Source organism: Natrix helvetica (genome assembly GCF_964273705.1).
Source record: "Natrix helvetica genome assembly, chromosome: 2".
In the NCBI taxonomy this organism is placed as follows: domain Eukaryota; kingdom Metazoa; phylum Chordata; class Lepidosauria; order Squamata; family Natricidae; genus Natrix; species Natrix helvetica.
The window spans coordinates 170,257,348-170,269,686 of record NC_138552.1 but is presented as its reverse complement, the minus strand read 5'-3'; the positions used below and the strand labels follow the sequence as shown (position 1 = coordinate 170,269,686).

The following is a 12,339-nucleotide window of genomic DNA, read 5'->3' as shown; positions in this document are numbered from 1 at the left end:
TCGGACATCAATAGATACGTAGAAATAAACAATATTTGCACACTATTCAAAAGGAACAATAAAAAGGAAATTAAGAAAGAAACAAAAAGACCAGACTATATCCCCTCTAGTAGCCAATACCCAAATTAGCAGGTATTAACACTAGGCAAACCATCAAGCAGAAAAGAATATCTCAGTCAAGACTACCAAGAAACAGCCCACTATTGAATGAGCCAGGCCCACACTCATTAGTATATTACCTAGTTGGGTAATAAAACTTCTGCAAGCAAACAACCAAGCTCAGAGAACACCAGACTGCAGAGTTCAACCCTGAACTATATATATGTTGTTCGATTGGCATAGGGTTGTTGAAAAATATTAAAAAATAAAAGCTATCTACATAAAATATGCACATGTGCAATTATATAATCCTTTAAAATGAAAGAATTAATGCAAGGCTAAGATTTTTTTTCAGCCCTACCTTATTGTTTTGATAACATTCTTACTTTAAAATCTGTTTTTCTTTTACAAGTTGTCTTTGCTTTTAGTATTTTGGTTTGTGTTCTTATGAATAAATATTAGAATAAAACCAATTCTTATTTAGTTTACGGTACTCAATTTCACAATTTTATTGTCCTATGCACTTGTTGGATAAGGATGTCATCTATGGAAAAAATACCACAGGTTTTACTATATGAATACTTTATTACATGCAACAATTTAGTAGAGGATAAACAGAAATAGCCAATTATCTAATTATATATATCATACAAGATGGCAAGTGCAGAAGTTTGACACCCCTCCAGTTACTACTTTACAACATCTTATTTGAAAGATAAAAAGGCTCCAGTGTTTCTTGTATGAAGCTAAGAATTCTTCTCTTCTTACTTTTGCATTTTTCTCTTGTCAGTACAGAAATTAAACCTGAAAGGAGACTGTGAATTTCAGCAATACAATGATCTGAAACATATCTCCAAATCAACTATTAAATATTTATAAAGACAAAGATTTTATAATGTCCTTCACAAACCTTAGATTTAAGTATTCAAAATCTTGGATAAATCACAAACATGAAGTGCACAGAAATAGATCTAAGAGTATTTTTGAATTAGATGAGTTCTGCAAAGAGTGGGGGAAAATAGAAATACTGTACAAAGATTTTTCAGTTGGCTACAAGAAATATAGAGAAACAGTTATTAGTGTTACAAAGAAATGAGTGAAAGGGGCTTCAAACTTCTCCATCTGCCATCTTACCCTTTCTCTTCTTAATTTGGATCTGTAAACAACTTCACATAAGCATTGTTCACAATTCTAAAAAATTATGTTAGGTTTATTTTGACTAGGAGGACCTATTTTTTCATACAACTCTGTACAGTATTAACAATGGGATTTGCCTTTTTTTCAGGAAAAAAATGCTCACAAGGTGTTTGTTTTTTAAGCACAACTTCCTGCAGTTTTTCTTGGCAAGATTTCAGAAATAGTTTGCCATTGACTCCTTCTTAGGGGTGAGAGTGTGTGACTGGCCCAAGGTCACCCAACTGGGTTTGTGCCTATGGCAGAATTAGAGTTCAGTCTCTTGATTTCTAGCCTGATGCCTTCTCCAAACTGGCTCTCTGAAATTGAGATCCTAATAGAACCTAAGTTTTGACTTTTACTATCAATTCTGTTCAATCTTAAAAATGGAAAGGGCCAAAAACAGTTTTTCATTTTAAATTCTGATTTAAAGCCATAAATAATTTTGTGAATTGCTTCCACGCTAATTCAAATTTAAAGTGTTTGATAATCTCTTATCAATTTTTAAAAAATAGCCCCCCTTTCTATTATGATTACAGGCACAAATCCAAGGGCTGTTTTTTATTTATTTTTAACAACATTCTACAAATTGGGACTCTCATGTTAACTAATCCAGACTTTTAGTTTGGTGGTGAGTGACAAAACTGAAAACTTATTAGAAAATAAACGCTAATATAAGTATTCTAAATTCAATCTGAAATGAATTACTGAATGAGAATATTAGAAGTTCTCTTTGGAATTGGTCCAAAATGTATCAGCACTGCTTCATAACAGAAGTGTATGGAACAGCTTTAAAGCCATAGTTTTCAAAGTGAAAGGGCAGTTCTCCAAAAAATAAGATAGTTGGGAAGGGAGAAACTATGAGGTATAGAGACAAAGGAAGAAAAAATGCAAAAAATAAATCTTAACTTTCTTTCAGTTATAAAATCCACTCAACCTACCACTACCAATTGTTGGGATTCCACATAATCATGTGCACATATTATTCACAGCTACTTCATTGAGATTTCCGGAGCCTTGCTTTTCTAAATATAATTTACCTTCTTGTTTTCATGAAGTGAGCGGACAATCAAATAGATGATGAAAAGACTCTTCATTCTATTCCTCCACTCCTATCCATCAACTTGTTTTTAATTCTGATGATGAGGGAGTATCAAAAAACAACCTTTTCCACCACAATCTTAAAGGAAGATTACAGTAAGTTGTTATGTCTGCCAATGATACCACTAATCAGGAACAAGGTCACCCAGCATTAAAATGATTAGTCAACTTTAACTTCCTTCAACATTGTCCACAAATGTAATTTTTTCTTCCCGATAAAGGAATGCTTTATCAGAAAAACTAAATATACAAATGCAACTTCAAATTCCTTAGTATCATTCAAGTAGATTTAGTAAAATAAAACCCTTCCAAAATAAGAATTTTATGCTTAAAAAACAATACAATATTAACTATATTGCTTTCATTTTTTCCTTCTCCTTTATGTATTATTTATCATGTATTCTGTTCATGGCCACTACCCAACACAAAGATTTTAGAAAAAACGTTCCTATTAGCTATTTGTATTATTTAGAAACTAAAAAAAAGAGCTTTGTTGAATCTAAATAATATTCCAACTTTCTAATTTCTAAGTGATTAGTCAGTTACCTGATATTCCTGACTTGACACATTTTGTCAAATCTTGAAAAGTATCTTTATTTTAAAAATGGGAAGGATGCCAGAGTTTGTTGAATAATGCTAGAATTGTTCAGGTTTATATATAACACTACCCCATCTACTATCTTTTCAAACTATAGTGTCTAGGTTCATGTAATACATGTTGACTAGTAAACATGAACATGATACATAATGTATCATAGCCACAATCAGAATTTATTCATACAATTCCCAACAATGTCATTAAGTTGCTTTTCCTCAATTTTGTATTGTGAATTAATATTATCTCTCCCATCTTGCAGCCATTGATCATGCTGATAAATATTTAACTATTATTCGACTGGGATAATATATAAACATAAATACATACCAGTAAATAAATAAATGTGTCTACAACATATATGGAAAACATTAGAAGGGTAAAGAGACTACCATAAGCTGATTGCAATTATATACAACGATCAGTTTAAAAAGGTATTTATAGCTGGAAAACATAAACTATCTGATAACTAGTGATATGCCATAATGAATGAAACTATTCAATTATCTTCTTTAAAAAGAATTTACTCGTCATCTTCTAGAGCTATAGCAACATGAGATCAATGTATCATTAATAAGATTAATAAAACAAGATCCTGCTTGTGGTGCAATGAACATAAGTAACCTGTAGAAGAGAATACAATACTCAAATTATAGCAGAAAGGAATGGTCCAAGCTTCATTTTTCTATTTGATATTGATATGATACAAATTCTGCTTTGATATGTTAACTATCTTTATCATACCAATACAGAATGATATTTAACTTTCATTAAAATGTTTTAAAAATCAGTATAGAAACTGCACAGTCATATACATCATATATTAATTTGATTATATTTGAAGGTGACCCCTTAAAAAAACCATGACTGTCCATTAAAAGAGCCACTTTCTATTCATTCTATGTTGATTTTGCTATTCTACTATAAACTAGCCATTCACCTACAACAGCCATTTTGTGTTTCCTCCTTTTTTTTATGGTAGCCTTTCTGTGACTGTCACCATAGCAATCTATAATACCTAATCAAAATTACAAATGTCACTGCAGTTGTTTTATTTAGTACCATGGTTATTCTCTGCCGTCAATGAAGACACCCCTATCCTGTTCATCTTGCCCTCCCCTAGTATATTCCAATAATTCAATGCTTCTTCCTTGTTCCTTATTCTCTGTTGGCCCAGTTCAGTCTTAAATTAGCTTGCTCCTGAGGACAGTTATAAACTGCAAACTGATTAGAAAGATAATATATTAAAATGAGAACCAAATGATTTCTAAAATCTCGATGGAAAATGAAGCTTAGAGTACCTGGATTAAATTGTGCAATAAAAATAGGAGGAACACTAGCCATAATTGTTTTGCTATCAATACATGTGAATGGAACTATTATATATGCAAATCAGATGTTAATATAGGAAGTTAATATTTAGGAAATATTGCCCTTGAAGGTCAAAATAGCCTTGTTTTCCAAACTACTGCAGGGAATTTTACCCCCATGTATGATTTAAATCACAAACTTAAGTAAATGCAACAGGTTCATAATCCAGCAATCCAAGCAATAATTCATGTTACTACATATTTATATACAAGCACATTTATCTACTTGTGAGAAATTCCAAAACAATGATAATATTTAAACATTATTAATACTAATAAATATTTAAAAATGAAATAAATGGTTCAAGATCGATTACAAATCTATCTACTGACATGTTAAATGGAATGCTAGTTAATGTGGACTACACCCCTGTGGTTGTACTGAGATAGCACACTAAAGTATGCTTATTAATAGCAATTTGAGACTAAACTGCATAAAGGCTTCTATGTCTGAGTAACCACTCTTTATGAAACAACTTTATATGACATTATAGCCATTTTTACTTCACAAACATTTGTGAAGAGGTTTATTACTATGATGTGGCAAAAACTGCCCAACCACAAAAAGCTGTTTCATATATACAACTTTCCAAATGAGACAACTGCCAATGTATTCCTTTTGTTTCAGCATGCTTTGATAGCGCAGTGTCATTTTCTGTCACCGCACTGCTACAACCCCCATACCACTAAATTTTAGGAATGATTCATATTTTCCTTTTTAGGTATACAAAACAGGTAGGAAATGCCCTGATGACTCTGTAAACACTACTGCTGAATTATATACGCATATATGCTATTCAACATATAGTCATAATAAGGAAAAGGTAATCTTTAATCTTTGCTGTGATAATAAATCCAGTACATTTCCACAGAAATTGAAAGAAGTAACATTTGAACCTGCTTTCACATTGTTATTCCTCACATAATTTGAAGAGCTGGTATGAAACCTTATCATCTCATTGAATGGATACAAACACCAAAAATAAAATTATCAATGTTAGACAGCACATTCAACATATGAACGTATCCTACTTTCGAGATTAAACACAGCTAAAAAAAAATGTTAACCTTAGAATCTCTTTTATTAAAAAAAACCCCTCCATTTAATCATTTTTGGAGAGAAAAGCAGAATATCAAGCTATTTAAGTCATCAAAGAAAATATAATTGCCAAGAGGGATTTATTATTCTGGCATTTTATACTTAACTTTGGAAGGTACCTTTCATATTTTTTTGTGACCAGAATATATGGAAAAGATGAAAACCCGCCCATTTTTGTGACTTTTGAGTTGGCCTGGAGTTGGTATTTCTTCTAATATGGATGCTCAATTAAGGTAGCAAAGGCATGCCCACCTTCCTAGAAAAAGCCTTTACTTAGTAGTGAAGGTATCTATGATGGCACTGTAAACTATTTTCTTACCAATTGATGTCCAGCAAGATTAGGGGAAAGAAGCACATAAATTGGGCGGGGGGGGGGGGGGCACCATATAAACCAGCTATAATAATTCTCACATCAGCATTTTCTATCGTCTAATTTTCTCTCTCTCTCTCTCAATATCTTCAAGATAACGTTCAAAATAATTAATGCAGAAAAGAAAAAGCTTCTTTATGGGGTAAAAGGGACATAAAGTCAAAGGGGGTGCCAGCAGCTGCCATAATGAAGACTACCACACAAAAGTCTGACTCAATTCGCTTCATCTCTTATCGAAATATTAACCTTTGCCAGCCATCCTCCTACCACCGCTCCCCTCCCAGCAGGCAGCTTTTTCCCTCTTGCTTTTGTTCGCATTTTTGTAAAAAAAGAAAGAAAGAAAGAAAGAAAGAAAGAAAGAAAGAAAGAAAGAAAGAAAGAAAGAAAGAAAGAAAGAAAGAAAGAAAGAAAGAAAGAAGAAAAGTAGACTAAACCGCTCCTGCTCCTCTTTTTTTTACCTCACTCCTACAAGACTTGCCGATCCTATAGGATAGAAAATCCCCACTCGTGGAAGCCAAACGCGAAGAGGGAGGGGGGCTCCAGCTGCTCCCTTCCCGAGCCGCCTTTCGAGATAGGTTTACTCGGAAGTAGGACGCCCTGAATCCCCAGGGAAGAGGCTTCTTTTCGTGGAAAGGCGCTTCGGCTTCCATGACCCCACCGAAATCCACTTACCCTCGAGAAGAAAGCCCGGCTGCCGGATGCTCCCTACGTTTTTACCCCCGCCGACGCCGCCACCACCGGCCATCTTCGCTCAGCCGCTGATCTCGTTTCACACCATCGCACCGACCAGCCTTTTTTCCCCACTTTCCTCCTCGGTTTGGCCCAGGCGCCGTCTCAGAGGTGCAGGGTACAGCACACTAGGCCTCTCCCTTCGGCCTGCACCCGCCGCCGCCTTGCCTCCTCCGGCCGACTTCCCAGCGACTGGCTGGAGGAGCCGGGTGTGATGGGGGGGGGTACCTTTTCAAGGGCCCCTCAGCCCGGCCGGGCCTACGAAGCGCGAAAGGGAAACGTTGCCGGCTGCCTTCTCTTCACCCGCCTCCTTTTATTGTGTTCGGCGGCAACAGCAGCAGCTTCTCGGCCGCTCGCGGCAGACGAGAAGAGGCCGCTGCAGTCCCGCCGGCGGGTTCGCTCTGGCCGCTGCGCTGCCTGCCACCCAAAGGCGGGGCGGTAAGGGCGAATAAACCCAACCGAGCCAGGCTACTCCTCGCCGCCGCCGCCGCCGCCGCTACCCTTCCCTCCCCCTCCCGGCTGCGGGCTGTGCGGCGGCCAACGCTTTCCCCTCCTTGCGGCGCTCCCCTCAATGGTGCCCCGAGATCAAGCCCTGCCGATCAGTACGCGACCCACCCCAGCCTGTCTGCCGGCCTTTTGGGGGGTTCGCTCCCTGCCAGAGGCCAGCCCCACAGAAAAAGAAGGTGTAGCTAATTTGACAACGAACCCAACACCTCTGCCTCCCCCTTCCCCACCCCGCCTCGCACCCATGTTTAAAATGGCCGCAGTTGCACGAGTGTCCCTGGTTGTTCGGCTGCTTTCTTATCCCCCCCCTCGGCTCTAGAGAAAAGCCCACCCGAAGGAAGGGAGTGAGGGAAAGTTGGGGTCCTTAACTTCGAAATTGTTTAAAGAGTGCATGGACGAATGTGGTGGTGTTTTTTTAAAAAATTCCCTTCTCAAGTCATTAGGCTCAGGGATACTTCTTTTTTTAAAAAAAAATCCAACTGTGAGAATAGCTCATTATTTTTACCATGAATATATTGGATAGCGTAACGTTTTCCTTGTCCCTCAAGGGGACAATTTTCTGACAATAGATATACAAAAATATAATGTATATGTAAAGAAAATTGCTGACAGTTTCAAATGTAAAGTGACCAATACATGCCATAATTGGCCCTGAAGTACATACATTGTATGTATGTATGCATGTATATGTGTGTGTGTGTACATACATACATACATACATACATACATACATACATACTTTGGGGTGATTTCAGTGTAATTGCTGCAGCATCAGTATCTTTCAGCTTGCCTTACCAGGGATTTTGGGGAATCTAACCTACCATAGTGGGCCCATAGTATCCCACCACCTCCTGTCCCTTACTTATTAAATTCAAACCACACTTAACTCTGGAAAACATTTGTTATTTCTATTACCGTATATCTTTAAAAGTCATATCTCTTTTATTCCCTCCTGTTAATGCATTGGTTGTGATCAACCTTATAAGCAGTTGGATTGGCTTAGACATTCCTTTATTTTTTTAATTTTTGCCAGCTGACTATAATTAAGTATTACTATACTTAATAGGAGTTACAAAAGTAAATAAGTAAAATAATCCTGAAATTCAGCCTTAAATATAGTCAACAAAGGACCCTAATTGTTGCTACTTTTTCTTTAGTTATACCATAGGCCTTCTAAAATTTATTTGGGAATTTTGTATATATATTGCTTTTCCAATATAATTTGTTGCGATTTAAAACATAAAAACAAAATGTTCATAAGCAAAACAAACTTTAGATCCAAAATAGCCAAAGAAAAAGCTAAGATTAATGAAACATTTCAAAAATAATATTACAGGAACCAAATCATCATACCTTACATATTAGTATTACATAGTAACAATTGTTTTTTCTTCTTCTTCAGAATCCCTGCATAGATACTTCTGTACTCTCAAGAAGGTTTCATATTGCTGATAATGGCAAGAATAAAGCTCACCATCCCCACCTTTTCTTGCCTGAGTAATAATTTCCAAGGACAGTCTTAAAATCTCTCTTATTCTGTTGCTCACATTTATGCATTCTCTCCTATTTTCAACCTTCCTAAGCATAATAATTTTTTTCTAGTGCGTTGTCTAGTTGTAGCTCATTCAGAATATATGAGTTTACGTTACTGATCATTATTCTCAAGGGAAAAGTCAAACTTTATTTGGTCCAGGTTCTTTTGCAACCCAAAGTGCTCTTACTAATCATTTCCAAACCCATCACTTGAAGACTACTATTTTTATATCTCAGTTTCATAGCCATACTGTCATTGGAAACTGGAAAGACTCTTCCTCTAGCTAGCCACACCAATATTTATTATCATTTAAATATCCTTGCCATTCGTGATCTTGTTTAACTTGTTACATACAGTTAGACATCTTCCTCTTTAGGATTAACCTACTTTCTTTTTCTACATATTGCTACTATTATTTATTCTTAAACTCAATAATCAAATGTATCTATTCTCTTTCAACTGTAAATTCATTGGATATGCAAACTATTATACTTAACTCTTCGATATTTAACATTAACCAAGATTTTTCAATTTCAATTTTTAATTCATTTTTATTTTTAACTAATTCTTTTTAAATTTTTGACTAATGTAGAGGTATTCTCTGCACATCTCAAATTGTTAGTATTTTGCTCTCCAAATTCACTTCTGATGTTGCCTTTCTTCTATTGGCTATATTAGTTAAATAAATATGAAAACAATATACTGTATATACTTATTATCTTCAATATTCAAAACAACAGTATATTTGTATATTAAATTTTTAGCACAGGTTTCCATGATCAAAAAAAGGAAGAGGCGTAGAAGTGGTACAACATAACTATTAAGTTTAATACATTCCATATTTTGGGCTAAATGACATAGTTAAAGATCTTGCTATAATTAATGAAGCAAGGATAAGCTTTCTTGTGTTCACTCACTCCTTTCATTATTCATCTTACATTAAGATCTGATCTCACACCTCACTTTTTTTAAGTGCCTAGTCATTTAGCATTCCTCTCCTCAAGTACGGCTCTAATCCTCATAAAAACTTAAGCAAAATATTCTGTGCAAAATCAGTGCAATGGTTCAATAATTTGCACATTCTCCTTCACCTGACATTTTCAAATTAGGCACCTGCAGCAATATTTTCAATTCTTTAACATAATTTCTACCATAATTTCAATGTGCCATCCATAATTTTTATGGAAAACACAAATAGGTCTACATGCATGCTATATACATATCTCTGTGTGCTTGTGTGTGCAATGTGTGTATAGGTTCTAGCAGTAGTTAATTCTTCTTTGAGTAAGGTTGTGCCTTGATTCGCTTCCCCTCAAGAAGCCATAGCTGAAACCACCATATTGGACAACTTTCACCCAGTACCTAATCTCTCCTTTTTGGGGAAGGTAGTTGAGAAGGTGGTTGTGCAGCAGACTTTGAGGACCATGGAAGAAGTCAATTATCTGGACCTTTTCAGTCAAGATTCAGATCTGGATATGGGATGGAAACAACATTGGTCACATTTTTGACCTCTGACACAAGCAAGAGGGGTGTGTGCATCCATCCTTCCCCTCTTGGTAGCTTTCAATACCATTAACCATGGTGGTATTCTAGATCAGCTGAGAGGATTGGGAGTTGGAAACACAGTGTTGTGCTGGTTTGTCTCATTCCTTTAGAATCAATTCCTATTCTGCCACAATGTTTGGTGCTTTTCCCTCTCCTATTTAACATTACATGAGGCTGCTGAGTGAGCTCATCCATTACTGTAGACTAAGATATCATCGGAACAGTTGTCCAACTATATATCGGTAATGGAATATGTGGATGTCTATGGAGATTCCTAACCATCCAGGTCATGGTTGTCCCAAAGATGCTTTTTCAAGAAGCAACTGGAATTTCTTTGTTTTTACCTAAAGATGTTTCACTTCTCATCCAATAAATTTCTGCAGTTCTGATGTTCTGATGTGTGGATGATTTTGGGGGACAAGGCGAAGAGATGCTGCCTATGAAACAATTGAACAAGAGAAGTCCCCAGGGGCTTAACCGTCAGAGAAAAAAAAACTTAGAGTCTGTTAATATAGCCTTACAATGAAGTAGAATTGGTTCATCTTGTCATGTTTCTGGTCTACTATACCTGGAAGGATTGATATCAATTTTGCACGTCTGAAAATATAAATATCCTGTTGCCCCTTTTAAATGCTTGATCCATTAAGGCAACTCCTTTCTAAGAGTTCTGTAGTGAATATGGATTTGAAAAATTAATGTACCAAAAATAAAGGTAGTTATGTTTGGCAGAAACATGGCATGAATGATTGCAAATGAGATATAAATGATGAAAAATTACAGTAACTAAATGAGTTTGTGTTTCTTCATTGTTCTTTCATCTAGGTGATATTAAGTAACTGATTCCAAAAGCTTATAAAATATCATGAAAGTCATAATGGATATTTAGTTGTTAATTTTTTGAGCTACATGTAAGAGCTATATGATATAATTACACATTTAGGAATGTTTTCTCAGAAATATGTATTTAGTAAATAAGAACAATGCATTCTAATTTACACTACAACTTGCGCAGTATTTTGGCTTTGGCCAGGCTACACCATGATGATGCAAATTTCAAAGAATAAGTTTTTAGTACACAAAGAACAAAAAAAAGGGAGAAAGAAAAAAAATAACTTTCATTTTCTAATCAAAACTTAAGTTTATTTATACAAAGAATCTGAACATTTATAAAGACAACTTACTTTTTCAGAACAAAATTAATTTGAAAAATAATTTCTTTCCATTAGGGAGATATTATATGAGAAAAACATCATATGAATTGATGTTGCATTTTGAATATCAAATCTGTAAGTTAGATACACTGATCAGTATTTTCCAGAAATGATAGGCATAAAATAATACTTCAGGTTGAATTAGCTGCAAATTTTAATCTGCAGAAATTTGCTAGATAGATCCCAGGAATAAATTAAAAACTATAACCTGTTCAGAACATTACAATATCTATCCTTGTTTAATTATTCTTATTTTATCTGAATATTATTGTTTGTGGTCTGATTGCTATGTTAATCTGTTGGTTCTCACAAATACAAAATCGATTCAATAAATGGATTAGGACTAGGGGATTCTATTTTTTTAACGAAAAGTGAGGAAATCAATGATAGAACTTTGCTTTAAAGTAATATTTGTGGAATGGAATAATCTAGTAAATGAAGTTCCAATGGAACCTTTGGTCAAGCTAAATGTAACCATATAATTTTATTTTGTACTGTACTCCAACTTCCCAGCTCACATCCCAAACTAACAAAATGCAACACAAGAGAATGTTAAAATGTTTAGCTTTCAAAGCTATACCCTGAAGAAAATAATGTTTGTAATTGTAAATGTTTGCATTTTGTATAAGAATGATGTGATCTGAATATAACTAGCTATGACCTGGGTTTGGAACAGAAAAATACATTAATGTGAAAGAAGGAATAATTAGGTAAGCATCAACAAACAATTTCCAAAAATCATATTTCTACCAATTATACAAATATCACATTTATTTGAAGTAGATTAACCATGTTTTTTTGTGTCATGAGTTTAATAGTCGATAGTTGTTTAATAGTTGTTTTTGGTGGGTTACTCAGCCTATTAGATCCTATCCATGTATTGCAAGAATACAGGTTCTTGACCTATTAGCTGTTGTCATTTAACAACAGCTCAAAGTTACAACAGACTAAAAAAAATGACATTACTTATGATCTGTCCTTGAAATTACAACTGCAATATCACACCCAT

General features: G+C 35.1%; 1 protein-coding gene across 8 annotated transcripts in view; it reads right to left on the bottom strand.

The window, feature by feature from the left end:
- The window catches only part of SENP6 (SUMO specific peptidase 6), a 73,984-nt gene extending 66,737 nt beyond the window's left edge, over positions 1-7,247 (bottom strand). For 3 of the 8 annotated variants that reach the window (XR_014174544.1, XM_081943270.1, XM_081943272.1), the window contains exon 1: positions 6,480-7,083. Coding sequence is in view for 6 of the 8 variants with exons in the window: in XM_081943270.1 (XP_081799396.1) it covers positions 6,480-6,552 (73 nt within the window). In the remaining 2 variants the exon portion in view is untranslated. Of the gene's footprint in view, positions 1-6,479; positions 7,086-7,151 lie in introns of those variants that run through there. The other 5 variants (XM_081943271.1, XR_014174543.1, XM_081943275.1 and 2 more) reach the window with 5 other exon arrangements.
- Positions 7,248-12,339: the final 5,092 nt, after the last annotated feature.